Source organism: Lineus longissimus, chromosome 4, assembly GCF_910592395.1.
Source record: "Lineus longissimus chromosome 4, tnLinLong1.2, whole genome shotgun sequence".
Lineage (NCBI taxonomy): Eukaryota > Metazoa > Nemertea > Pilidiophora > Heteronemertea > Lineidae > Lineus > Lineus longissimus.
Genome location: NC_088311.1, coordinates 9,015,032 through 9,029,375, shown reverse-complemented (window position 1 = coordinate 9,029,375; position 14,344 = coordinate 9,015,032). Strand labels below are relative to the sequence as shown.

At 39.3% G+C, this 14,344-nt stretch overlaps 1 protein-coding gene across 4 annotated transcripts in view; it reads right to left on the bottom strand.

Moving 5' to 3' along the window:
- Positions 1 to 734: 734 nt before the first annotated feature.
- LOC135485915 (FRAS1-related extracellular matrix protein 1-like) overlaps positions 735 to 14,344 on the bottom strand; it is a 65,165-nt gene continuing 51,555 nt past the window's right edge. For 3 of the 4 annotated variants that reach the window (XM_064768295.1, XM_064768296.1, XM_064768297.1), the window contains 6 exons: positions 13,843 to 13,992; positions 13,309 to 13,424; positions 7,289 to 9,256; positions 5,924 to 6,125; positions 5,397 to 5,564; positions 735 to 4,952 (listed from right to left, as the gene is read on the bottom strand). In XM_064768295.1, coding sequence (XP_064624365.1) covers positions 4,729 to 4,952; positions 5,397 to 5,564; positions 5,924 to 6,125; positions 7,289 to 9,256; positions 13,309 to 13,424; positions 13,843 to 13,992 — 2,828 coding nt within the window. In that variant the 3' untranslated portion in view covers positions 735 to 4,728. The remainder of the gene's footprint in view (positions 4,953 to 5,396; positions 5,565 to 5,923; positions 6,126 to 7,288; positions 9,257 to 13,308; positions 13,425 to 13,842; positions 13,993 to 14,344) is intronic. The other variant, XM_064768298.1, reaches the window with a different exon arrangement.

The window sequence follows — 14,344 nt, the reverse complement described above, 5'->3', positions numbered from 1 at the left end:
TGATTGTGATGAGGTATCTGTGGTATACTTACATATCTGATTGTGACTGTCCTTATGACACCTTCAGTCTGATTGTGATGAGGTATCTGTGCTATACTTACATATCTGAATGTGACTGTTCTTACGACACCTTCAGTCTGATTGCGATGGGGCCTCTGTGCTATACTTACATATCTGATTGTGACTGTCTTTACGACACCTTCAGTCAGATTGCGATGAGGCCTCTGTGCTATACTTACATATCTGATTGTGACTGTCTTTACGACACCTTCAGTCAGATTGCGATGAGGCCTCTGTGCTATACTTACATACCTGATTGTGATTGTCCTTATGACACCTTCAGTCTGATTTTGATGAGGTATCTGTGGTATACTTATATATCTGATTGTGATTGTCCTTACGACACCTTCAGTCTGATTTTGATGAGGTATCTGTGGTATACTTACATATCTGATTATGATTGTCCTTACGACACCTTCAGTCTGATTGTGATGAGGTATCTGTGGTATTCTTACATACCTGATTGTGATTGTCCTTACGACACCTTCAGTCTGATTGTGATGAGGTATCTGTGGTATACTTACATGTCTGATTGTGATTGTCCTTACGACACCTTCAGTCTGATTGTGATGAGGTATCTGTGGCATACTTACATACCTGATTGTGACTGTCCTTACGACACCTTCAGTCTGATTGAGTCTGCAGTGGCCAGCTCCTGAGATGAAAGATGGTGGTCGCTTATATATTTACCATTTTTATTGTGATAAAAGTCTTACAAAAACATATTTTTCATATTATACAGTCTACTAGAATATTATGAGCTAAAAGTACTGTATATTCAGACGAACAATAATATATACACAAACTTTGTATAAGGATATAATGTTGATGCAAGAATCAACCAAGAGCACAGTAAAATATCATTATGTGATTGACCATGTCACAGGCTATGCCAGTCAAATCTTTGATTGCAATTGAAAAAAGTGTTCTGATGCCATCAATCAGGGCAAGGTTGCTCAAAACAACATTTTATTGGCGGCTAATTCAAAGTACTTTTCACTGACCATGCAGGTCTGTCTTGACTGTGACTGTCACAATGACTATCACTATCATAGCTCTGGGGCACTCTAGGGTTGCATGGAGCTGCTGATTCACTCAATTATGACATTATTGGTCGATTATTCAAAGTGTGTCTCACTGACCAGTTCTGTCAAGGCACTTCACACTGACTGTCACTATTATATCTATTCACTGAGGCACTCTGGGGTTGGTTGCAAGGAGGTGCTCATTTAGCGCCCAGTTGAGTTCAACCTAGGAGGATAATTAAGCAACCACCAATCCAAGGTTTTGACCCACAACTCTAAATAGATTGAGCAGTCCTGGGCATAGACAGTACCATGGCCAACACCTCAACTGTGATCTTCGGTTGCATAGAAACTATTTGTACAGTAATCTTTAGTTCCAAATTCGTGAAAAATCTATCTTTAGGTATAAGGAACATTTTTATTCTAAATAAATAATAACATCTGAATGAACCTGGTTGAGTAGAACTCACAATTGATGAAACAGCAAGTAAGTAGAACTAAGACTCAATTGCTGTTGGATTTGGGAACATAATCAGCTTCAAGTTTTCTTATTAGATAGATAGAAGATATCTGGTGATACAAAATTCTGTTACGCTTCCATTAGTAGTTACCTACCACTGTTGATAAAAATTCCAATATGATTTCATATAGCTCTCATCAAGAGTGATAAATAAAGACTAGTCTTCATTAATTCTTGCTCGGTGCTGCTGCTATTTTAGTGGAACAATCCACAAGTCGTTTTCCAATTTAAAGGATGAGTTGTAAGAATAAATGTGCCCTCCTGGGTGGTGAGATAGGTCAGGACAACTTTCCATGCCTTGGAACTCGAACAACCACGCGGTTACCGGGTGCACTATAATGGCACCAGTTGATCTAACATATCCCCCCCTTAAAAACCAGGGAGGCCATCTGCAAACCAGAAACATAACTGCGATTGATGTTATGTCAAGACATACCAGTGAAGACATTATACCGCGCCCGATACTTTAATCGGGGCACATTTTCTCACACAGCTTGTCCTTTAAAACTTGGGCTACTTTAAGCAATATTTATGTCTACTTGTGATGAGGATGTAAATACGAGATGCATGAAGGACAAGAAGCACATAACTCAAGAGAAGGGCCTTCTTTGAACCTCATGTAAATGAAATATGAACTTTTGGAGAATAGAGTATTTAACAGCAGGTACTGTACAATATTATCAAGTATGGACAAAGAGCAGTGGAACCCCTCTCAATGGACACGTCTGTTTTGCCTCAACATGACACCCTCTCTAATATAAAGTACACTCAATTTGTTCTGTAACTTTTTCAATTCAATTTGTCCTCTGTAATCAGGACACCTCTCTAAGAACAGCACTTGTTAGTACCAAAGGCATCCTTAAAGGGACACTAGTCGGTAGCCAGGTAGGTCTGATTAAGTTACACAACATTGCCAATAGGGGTCTCTCCCATCTCACAGTCCATCGAAAACATTCATGCTTGTAAGAGAAATACATTATTGCTGAATAGAACATAAACAAGTCCCATAATTGTGGATGTGAGTTTCTCCCGGCAAAGACCGCCAATCTGACCCTTATTTTCCTGCGCTGTGCCTAATGCGCCTTTAAAAGAGAGGTTCTACTGTCTTTAAATCTTTGTTAATTCCAGACAATATATGTATCATGACGTATGGTAGTGATCATACATATGATATAACCATGAACAAAATGGCATTTAAATTTATCAAACTGACCAAAATCAAAATGTAACAAGTTGCTCTTTGAAAACAAAAGCTGAGTGTGGCTTTGATGAATGGAAGGCTCACACCCAATGCACAAGAAACACGCTTTCCAACATGTCCAATGGTTAATATGAAAAATGTGTGGTGGTCTGGGAAAAAAATTAGTCCATAGTAAAAATTTTATTATTGCGTCATTGACATCTTATGAGGCTGTTGATTCAAATAAGATAATACACACAATAGGAATTATGAAATGTCATATTCAAACCTGAGACATATTGAATCGTTGTATTCGCCCATTTTTGGAAATCCATTTGGACAAAATATTGCTCCAAAATCACTCAAGGAAGTACATGTATGTTGGCTTGGTAGTGGAAAACCATATAGCTTGCCGGACGCCTAGCAGGATTTTAGACCAAATCATTTGTCCCCACCCCCCCCCCCCAAAAAACAATCCACAACTACAGTAGCAGACACCTCCCTATTAAGGACAACCTCTCTATTAAGGACACTCATTCTGGTCCCAAATTGGTTGTTTCCATTCAATTTGACCTCTCTAATCAGGACACCTCTCTATTAAGGACAGCATTTGTCAGTCCTGAGAGTGTCCTTGATAGAGAGGTTCTACTGTATTTTCCCTTGTTCTCAAAACAACGACTTTAAACAGGTACATGTAACCTTAAGACCAACAGAGAAACTGGGATAAGGTCCAGCCAGATGAGCCATTCTCGGGCAATAGCACAGCTAATTTCAACTAGACCGCCACACAATTTTTTTTCATATTGAGCCAAACCACGCATTCATCAGGTAATGGTCATCCAATTACTGACACATTCCCCAACACATTTTTTCAATATACTATTGACAACAATTTTTACATAAAGGTCGGCTGACCTTCACAACATAATTACGCAGTATGAAAATTACACATATCTTCCGCCTCGTTGGTGTGAAAAAAATTATACATTACTTCGCTTACAACATAGTGTACAAAGTACATTTTTAATATAAATGTTTATCAACATCCAGACATGATATTACGAACTTTAAAAACTCAAGTATGACATCCATATAGGCCACACGTTTTATACTTCTTGTTTTACATGAAGAAATTACCAAAAGTTATGGGCGAGTGGTCAGAATAAACTTGAAAATAGAATTGAGACAAATGTGTACAGGGGTGTGACCACAAAGCATTTATCAGAACTAAACCGGACTTGTGAGCACAAAAATCCAAAATTCAAAACTTTGTTTTTCCTGAAATAGTTCTTCTTTTTACGTCCAAAAATTCCCAGTCGTCTCTCCTGTAAACCAAGAAAAAAAAGACATGTGGCCAAAGACGCATTGTGACAATATTTCAGATACAAGTAATTTAAAAGACTTTTACTTCACATTGCCCTGAAGCCAACACCCTTTCCTTTCTTGGGAGCAATACTCTCTCAGGAAATTATGCAACAAAAATTACATAGGAGGATTTGGACCAAGTCCATACTGTACGTCACTTAATTTGTAGAGTTTGCAAAAAAGTGAGATTTGCAAAAACAAAAATTGCAGAAATCTGTTTCATTGGAAAACTGACAGAAATTTTGTGATCTGCCCCAAAAATCTAAATCGTGCTAATTTTATTTTTTTCAGAACATTTTGTGAATAGCAAAAAAAAGGGGAGCGCAAACATTTGGTAGTCTACAGCAGTCACTAGTTTCTCCTATTATTGTAAGATTGAAAGGCCAAGAAAGACACTGGTGCAATTTGGACACTTTACAGCTCAATAAAATTCAGAACTTGCAAACCAAATATTTCCAAGGATTATAGTCAAATATTTTTTAATGTTGTTATGCGTGCCACAAAAAAACACATATTTCATTGAAATATTCTTACAAAACATCTGTCAGATTTATGCAAACATTTACAGAGGGAGATTCCTAATTTCGTGTTCGGTGTATTGAGAGAGGTAGTTTCGAACACACAAATTTCGATCTGAGTGTGTTACAAGGTCTATTAGTCCAGAATTTATCTTCCCGCACCAGAACACAGTTTTTGGCGCTCAGCGGTCCACCTCTTGGGTACTCGTCCCGCCAATAGGTGAAGGTCACGGGGTCCCCATTGCTGTATTCCCATTTTCTAAACGTCTGCTGACAATTCAGACCTAAGTGTAAAATAGAAAGAAAGAAGAAAAGTCTATGGTCAATCAGCTTCCATAACATCAAGAAATAATAAGGATTAGTCTTTTTAAAGTTTTGATAATACACAGAGAGCGAACAAAAAATATGACTATGATGAGAAAATCTAACTCTTTTGCTCCCCACAACGACTGTGGTTGAACAAGGCCTCGTATCACTGTGTGCCAACTGCAACGCCAGTCGTTTTGGACAGATGAAAAAATCACATTGCTGGCTTTGTGTTTATTGAAAATTTAGATAGATGGCTTGGTAGAGCATGATGGAAGATATCAACAGTTTAATACAACTTTGGGTTGATGACATGAATTATCGAACTCTTTGATAAATTCCAGTTGTTTTTGTCAAACCCTGGACTTAGATTTTATGACAATTCTTGAGTTTCAGCCCTACAGCATGGCCCATACACTCACCAATCCAGAACTTATCCTGACCAATGAGCCGCCATAGCCAGTCTAACTGCTGGATGGCCCAAATGCTAGGCAGATCAGCACCAAATTGTCGACATTGCTTCTGAGCCATGGTCCACGTCATCAGCTCATCAAATGGCTTGTAGCAGCGGCCATTCGATTTTAACCACCCTGAAACGAAAACTAGGTTATTTTCCTTGATTTTAAGACTGGGTTTGAGGCCTGTCTCAGAGAAGCCCCCTTACACAATAAGGAAATCAATGTGTTTAAGGCCTTTCTCAGAGAACCCCTTAAATAATAAGGACATCCATCGGTTTCAGGTTTCTTTCCCGATAAGCCCTCTTGAACAAGGACATCCAATGTGTTTCAGGCCTGTCTCAGAGAAGCCCCTTAAATAACAAGGACATCCAATGTGTTTCAGGCCTCTTTTCTGACAAGCCCCTCAGTAAGAACATCTTCTGTCAGCGGTAACAGTAACCCTTAACCCCAACCCAAAAATGCAAAAAATAAAGGAAATAAAAAAATCTTACCCGGTAAACATTCACTCGCACTGATAACAGTCTTGACAGCTGTTGGCCGTTCGGTTGTTGTGGATGGGGCGGTACTCTTCAATAATGCCCTGAATTCATCATCAAGGGACAGCCAGTCATAGCCGTCACATTTGTAAATGAGAGAGGTCGCGGGGTCAAGGTGAAGCATGCCCTTGGTGGCAGGGGTACAGTCGTTGACATACTGCAACCAGATATAAAGCGGGATGAATAAACTGTAGATGATATCTTATTTGGAGCCTGTTTCTGGCTGTGAACTTCATTGCAGTTTTGATAGTCAACTGTTGCTAACTTCTAAACCAAATTCATGTGGCGAGTCCGATGATATTGTTCATAGCAGCGTAAACTTCATGATAATTTAGTGCACTCACTGAAACCGACACTTAAGTTAGATACAATGTATGCAAATCACATTTGAGCTGAGATTTTAGAATATAGTCCACTGCTATCCTGTGGTCAACCTACCTTTCCTCCACCGACAGAGACTGGGAACAGGGTTTTGGTCCAAGAAAATCCTCAAAACCCCTGAGTCAGAATTATTAGTGTCTGACACAGTCGAGGCAAACACCATTAACTTGCGAAGGCTTAAGCTCAGGCATTTTAATGTTTAAACATGTCCATTCAAGCCAAATGATGAAGTAATGAATATACAATATAAGGGTAGAAAGTTAATGGGCGTGATCCCAAATTCTCTGCCACAAAAAGCTTTGTTCTATTTGGAATGAAGCCACTCCAACATTCCTATTGTCAAGTTCCTCCCCTTGCACACATGACTGACAAAGGATAGTACATGGTTCAAGGATGCCTGTTGAAGATTTTCCCCAGTTTTAAAGTCTTGCTGAAAGTTAGTTGCATTAGTTGGGGCAAAATAGTATTGGTGTTTCAAATGACCACTACTTTGACAATGTTTCAGGACATGCTGTCAATCTTCTTACAGAAAAATACATTATCATCATATTAGAAAAATTACACGTTCTGACCCCTTTAAATTCCACTGAACACGTCCTGACCCCTTTAAATTTCACTGATCACATCCAGACCCCCTGAAATTCCATTCCTTTGAAATTCCACTGAACACATCATGACCCCATTAAAATAATTCCGCTGAACATGGCCTCACCCCAATAAATTTCACTGAACACGTCCTGACCCCTTTAAATTCCACTGAACATGTCCTGAACCCTTTAAATTCAACTGAACACGTCCTGACCCCTTTAAATTTCACTGAATACGTCCTGACCCCTTTAAATTCCACTGAACACGTTCTGACCCCTTTAAATTTCACTGAACACGTTCTGACCCCTTTAAATTTCACTGAACACGTTCTGACAAAGTTGTTCAACTTACCACAGTCTCCTCGGCAGCACCACTACCTTCTGCCAGGTCAGACTCCGACGGCTTTCTGCTGCTCAGAAGACCCTTCTCCAAATCATCTGACAATTTGGAGTTCTTGTACCCATGGCTGCCTGGCTTCTTCACCGTGCTGTCATCGGAGAGTGGCCTGGGGCGCCGCTGATCAACGACGGGCATGTCTACTGACATTCGGTCATCTGTAATTGAAATGCCCGCAATGCTATCAGTTTCATTTTCTAGATTTAGGTCGAGACCCGCAATGGTCGGCCCATAATCTGTAGCGGCAGTGGTTGGCCCATAATCTGCACTGGCAGTGCTCAGCCCGTAATCTATGCTAGGACTTGTGGCAACCTCTGGTGTCATTACCGTGGACTCGCTCGGATTGGGCGGCATTAAGGGCGTTGGCTCAGCATCAGATGTGCTATTTTTGTCAGGCTCCTTTTCTTCCCTGATCTGTTCGACTGAGAGTGTAACACCACTCTGCCGTGTTACACCAGGCTCCGGCGGTGTTGCACTGGTTGGCTTGAGACTAACACCAAGCAGAGTTTTCGCAGTAACACCTAACACATCCTGCTTCTTTTTACCCCTTCTCCTCCCTTTGTTCTTATTCTTATCATGTCTAACCTTATTTTTATCTTTCTTTTTCCTATCTTTTTTCTTCCTATTTTTCTCTTTTTTATCATTCTTAGTCCGTTTTCTCTTGTCATTTTTGTCACTATTTTCTACATTTTCATCAATATCAATAGTGTCTACCTCAACCTCATCACCAACTTTATCATTATCGCTAGCATTAACATCAAGGTTTACATTATCATTATCATTATCATTTACATCTTCATCCACATTATCATTTACATTCTTTCTTTCATTCCCCTTATTTACATTTTTCTTATCCCCATTTTCCTTATTTCTCTGCTTTTGTTTTCTCTCCTTCTCCTTCTGTCTCTTTAACCTCTCCTTCTGTTTCTGAGCTTTCATTCGCAGTCTCTTTTTCTTCCTGATTTTCCTCTGTTTTTCTCTCACTTTCTCTTTCTTAATTTTGTCCCTTGTCCCTTTAACTTTCTTATTACTCTGAGAGATCTTCATCATATCTAAATCTTCGCCCTCATTATCATCAGTAGGACCATAATTATTGGCCAAATCTCCCTTAATTTCACTCTCAACCCCCTTTTCATCAACAGCCCCCTCATCCCCCTTCTTTCTTTTGCGATCCTTCTTTTTCTTCCGACGTTTATTCTTTTTCCCCTTTTTCCTCCGACCCTCCCCTGAGTCTACCTCACCTGCATTCACGACCCTGCCGTCCATACTATCAAACACTTCCTTCATCTTATCATCAGTCATACCACGCCCAGAGTCACTCTTAGCGATGGCGCTCTTGCCAGTTGAACCTCGATTAGACTTGGAACTTCTGTCAAAGCTTGAACTTCTGCCTGAATCTTTACGAGTGTCAGTACTCAGGGAGCTAGCACCCTTCCCACCATTGTACATCCAGCTTGTACTGGAATCGGGCGTCTGTTGCCTCCGTGACGATTCCACCTTCTCCTTCTTACGGCGGCGGGACCCTTTCCCCTTTGGCCCCTTGACCTCCTCACTATCATCATCATCATCGACTTTTTTCTTTTTCCTCAAAGCAACACGTTCGCCTTTCTGGCGCAATTTCTTTTGAAGCTTCTTCTTCATTCGGTCACGCCTTTCCCAAAACCGAGCAATCTTTTTCTGTTTACGTGTCATGTTCTTCTTCTTCCTATCATTGCGCTTGCGGCCGCGTTTTCTGTTGCCCTTCATAGATCTCGGGGTAGTAGAACCGGAACTAGAACTACCAGCAGCTGCACCGGTGCCATCATTTAGCGGTTTCATATTCCCTGATACATCCAAGGCAAATTTATCGTTTTCCTCATCATCGTCATTTTCATCACGACTGCTCGATTTCTTATCTGTTCTCAAACCACTTATACCATGGAACTGAAAAATAAAAGTGGAAATACCATTGGAAAATGATGCAGTTTTTCATATCATCATATTCTTTATCATAGGGAGTATGTAGGTCAAAAATTCCTAACTACATGTATAAACAAAATTCAAATTCTCTATGTTTTTCAAAGATGTTGTGGTGTGATATCTCACATTCCTTACCCCCACCCTCTAATGTACTGCAATATCCAGTCTCTAATATTAAACTTAAGTCAAATATTTGACCGATATTTAATTTGAACCAAATAGAACCGTAGAATGGATGCCAAAAAAATTATATAAACAAGCTTCCCTTTAATAATGACAGCAGACCCTTCCCAGGGCAAGCCACTCGGTAAATTGGCTGGCCAGTCTTTGAATAAACATGATTTTTTGGTTAGTTGGGGAATTAATTCTCCAAGGTGTGGACAGAAACAAAACAAGTACATTTTTCACAAAAAGGTTGCAATGGGCCACAAAAATGATAATAAAGGAACTTACAGAACTTTGACTTATGTATACCAAGAATGAAATCCAATTAGTAACTTGTTAATATTCTTCTAAATTAAGCATTGCCATGCGGAGTGAGTGGCCTACTTTAGAGCCAACCCTGCATACACCGGTCCTTCATACAACTGGTGTTTGCAAAGTTGTCTCTCGATCTACAATATACATGTACATGTGATTTAATATAAATTGATCAAGTAATTTATAACTTGTATCAAATTCCATCAAGATTTGATGATCCAAACTGAAACTGAATTTAGATCAAATCCAACCTGGCCAAAATCTAACAGCATCACCACCGAAAACTGATGAAAAGACACACCCTTGGACCCATGCAATGACCCAAATTAAATAACTTTGAATGATGATTATTTTGAGGAGGGGTGTGCCAAAAACCAGGTCCAAGCATGCATGATGAACACCATGAATCTAGAGGGGAAAACTACCAAAATCGGATATCAATCAATCAATCAATTCATTATACAGCTTAATCTCTGAATAGAATCTTGTGTTCTGATGTTCACTATTAAGGTTTCAAATTTAAAGATAAAAATTTGTATATTACCACACTTGCGTATTTGATTTCAATACTAGTCTAGTATACCTTACTCTTAAAGCACAAATTGTTCAGTATACCTGACTAAGAGAGCACTTTCAAAACTCTGGGTTAACCTCCAGTCACTCTCACCCTTCCAACTAACCAGTTACAGTAACCTACAAACTGCAACGAATCTACCAGAACAACGATGAAAGCGACAATAACCATATCCACCCAAGTAGTTTTTTACTACCGTGTACCACAGGAGCATATTTACAGCACAATAACAAAGTCAGCACGTCAACCACCACCAGTTTTCAAGTCATACTGTCCTCCACTCCCCATGCGACCAAAAGCACGCATATGTACCCAGTCACAGCATTGCAAACAGCCGGCACATCTGAGACCTTTGGAAAACATCTTTGGAAGACCTTTCGAAGACTTGGACAACTTCAGGTATTTTTATCAACAACAAGCAATGAATAACCCCAAAGAATGATAATGTATGATCCTGGGTTAGTTTATTTTGAAGCAAGAAACTTTCTCAAAAAGCTAATCAAACAACAATGAATAACCCAAATGAATAAACTTGTCTGATCCTGGGTTTATTTGAAGCAACAGGCTTTCCCGAAAAGCTAATCAAACAACAATGAATGACCCAAAAGATTGAATATGTCTGATCCTATCATTTGAAGCAAAAGACTTGCCCGAAAAGCTAATCAAACAACAATAAATAACCGCAAGAGATGAACATGTTTGATCCTTGGTTAGTCTAATTTGAAGCAAAAAACTTTCTTGAAAAAGCTAAACAAACAATGATGAATAACCCAAATGATTGAACACATCTGATCCAGGGTTAGTTTTATTTGCAAGAAACTTTCTCAAAAAGCTTATTTAACAACAATGAATAACCCAAATGAATAAACATGTCTGATCCAGGGTTAGTTTGAAGCAAGCAACTCCCAACTCTGAACTAATAAGCAAAACTATGACATGATTTTAGTGATATTATTGAGCTGTTTAAAAGTGTCCTCAAACATATGTCCTAGTCTGTTGGCCTTTGACAACACCGATAGAACCGACATACTGGTCGTTTAGAAAAACCTTACGACTTTTCTAAAGTCTTTTGAAAGCACTGCGCTAACTAGCGACTTTTGTTGCTGTAACCTGCAATGGTGGCATGACAGTGTTAAGTGACAATAAATTGTCATGGCTCGGTCGCATGTCACAGCAACTAAAATCACTTGTTTGCGTGGGGCTTTCGACCCTTCAAAACGAAAGCAAAGTCAGTTTCTCATGTCCTTGCTTAACATTCTCGAACTGCAAACCACAAAATTTTCGCGGGTGATTTCACAAATTTATCATTTCCAAAGAAATAGATAGATTTTCTCTCAATAAACTGAGCACAAACTGGGACATTTTTGAAGCCACCTCATTTTCACATTGCAGTACTTAGATACTCCAGTTTCATCGATCTAAGACAGGTTGATTAATTACAATGAAATTGACATGATAAAGGCCATGACGTCATGACCATCGGACATCTTGGTGTCACCAACACAAGTTCTCAATCCAAATTGAACATATTGAATGGTATTGAATGATATTGAGCTTTAATTGAATACTAGTACCCGGTATTCAGAACCGGTCTTAGATCGGTGAAATGAGAGTAATTGTATATCAGTTTATGAACAAGTCATGCATATTGAGGCAGGCATCATTAAAAGCATATTCATACTTACTAAGAAATTTGCATATCAATTGCATATTTACATTGTAACATTTTGCCAATATTTTTATTTTCTATAGAGCAAAGCAGTTATCCCAAAGAGAATTTTTCTTTGTACTGAAGCCCTAACTTGAACCCAAAAATAATTCCATGTTTTTATGAATTTCAAACTTTGTAAATTGCTTTGAAAATTTATCTGAAGAAAAAACCTGATAGGCACAATAGCTGCTCACTTGAAACCTCTGCTCCACCTCATAACACTCTTGTTACATTTTATAAGAAACCGCGGTGGTGCGTACCTCGGGTCTCTCACTGGCGTTCATGAGGTCCCTTGTTGGAAACCCCCACTGTCGGCGTGAGACTAACAGGCCTCCTTGCCTTGTCAGCCAACTCCACCCAGGTGTATAAATGGTTACCAGTCAAAAATTCTCAGGTTGCAGCACTGATTGGGTGCTAATCTGAGTTCTGCCAAATGGTTTCAAGATTGACAGAGTTAAAGTGTAGAGTCAGATGATACCTCTACCATTGTTGGTATGACACTACATTTGTATAAACTAAAACTGTTTTAAATTCAACTTTATGACAATAATCTCACAAAACATTGAGTTTCTAAACAGAAGTGTCATGCAATGTTGCCCGCAGCAAGTGATGTTACTTTGGACCGGTACAGGACATGAGACATCAACATAATGCCTGGCATAGACAATAGTGTTGCACATATAGTGTGACATTCTGCATACAAAAGACAATAGTGTTTCATTCTGAAGCCAATTCTGATAAGCTCAGTGAAATTTAGGAACCAAGGCATCATTATGGTAACAATATGTTTCCAAAATCCTGAATCTTATATGGGAGAACTTGGCACTTTGTGTGCCTATATTCATAACGAGGGGGAAGGGATGTACTTGTCCTGACGTCTCGTAAAAAAGACACCCTCCCAAATCCTCAAAAGCAATTTTGGCAAAACCCCGGCACTCATAGTTTGCCCCTGTGAATTTTCACAAAATCTGATTCAGTGTCGGTGTCTCTCCCGAAAATAATGGACTTTTTTGCAGCCCCGGCCTAGTGTCCTGGAAAAAAAAGACCATTTCCCCTTCGTGATGATTCAGATTTAGAAAACAAATCATGTGCTCAAGCTGCGTCAGCATAAAGCATGACCCTGTGCATCTGAAAGTTAAAGGAACATTATAAGCATTACTGAAGGATATAGATCAGCTCTAAGCCGTTACTGCTATCGTTTGACAGTTCAGCTTTAAGCCTACAAGAGTTTGGCTTTAATAATCAACTTACTGTGTAGACAGTTTCCTTTTCGGTTTTGAGGACGGAGGACGGTCTGATGTGGGTATTGTAAGGTACGATACCACCTTTGTGGATCATGCCGGGGACCTCAATGCATTTCCTTTTAGCTGAAAAAAGAATCAAATACACAAATTTGGTCATTTGCAAAAAAAACTTTCAACACTGGCAAGGAAATTTTTTTGTCCAAGTAAGGCTGGCTAAAAAATCTTTAAATATTTCTTGTCCAAACCATGCCTTCTCCTTTAGAGCTAAACTAGGAGGCCTACACACACTTTTGTACCCTTTGATTAGGACAGGATTAGATGAGCCCCATACGAAACATGTGAAGACATTTTTTCTTGTGACAAGGTGAGGTTAACATCACAAGCCAACAGGACCTGGCTGATCTGATGGGCCCAAGACTTTACAAAGGAGGCATCAGTGGTGCTTTCAAACTGTGAAGCTATTTTCTGGTAATTTTACCTACAGAAGGAGTTTTGAGACCAAGAGTTGGCCAATCTGACTCTAATATTTAATGCTGCTTACCATTATTTCTGTTTATAATCTTGACTGTAGCTCTATCGTATTCTCCAATGATAGCATTGACGGGGGACCGCAACAACAGTTTGAACATCTCTTTGCCCTCGGGAAGGCCGTCATCTCTGATTGCTATTTCCCAGCTCACTATCTTCACACCTGAAATGGGTAAATTTTCATATTATCACACAAAAGTTTCAAATAGGGTGAAGCAAAATTTGAAGTCACCATTACTCAAGGTTTCAAAACTTCATCAAGTCAAAACTAATGCGGCCAAAATGAGGTGCAATAGTTTATATAGAAACAAGTGCAATCTATTTTATGATAGAAATTCTAAAATACCTTGGTACCGTAAAGTCAACTTTTAAATGGAAAATGCATAAGCCTCGTTCTGAGAGTGGAGTGTTTTGGACACGCAACCAAGATGCTCTACCAAAGTTCCCTCGGGTTGCACTAAAATGTGGAAACCATGAACACAGCTCACTTCAGAAGTTTGAGGCTCTCAAAACAC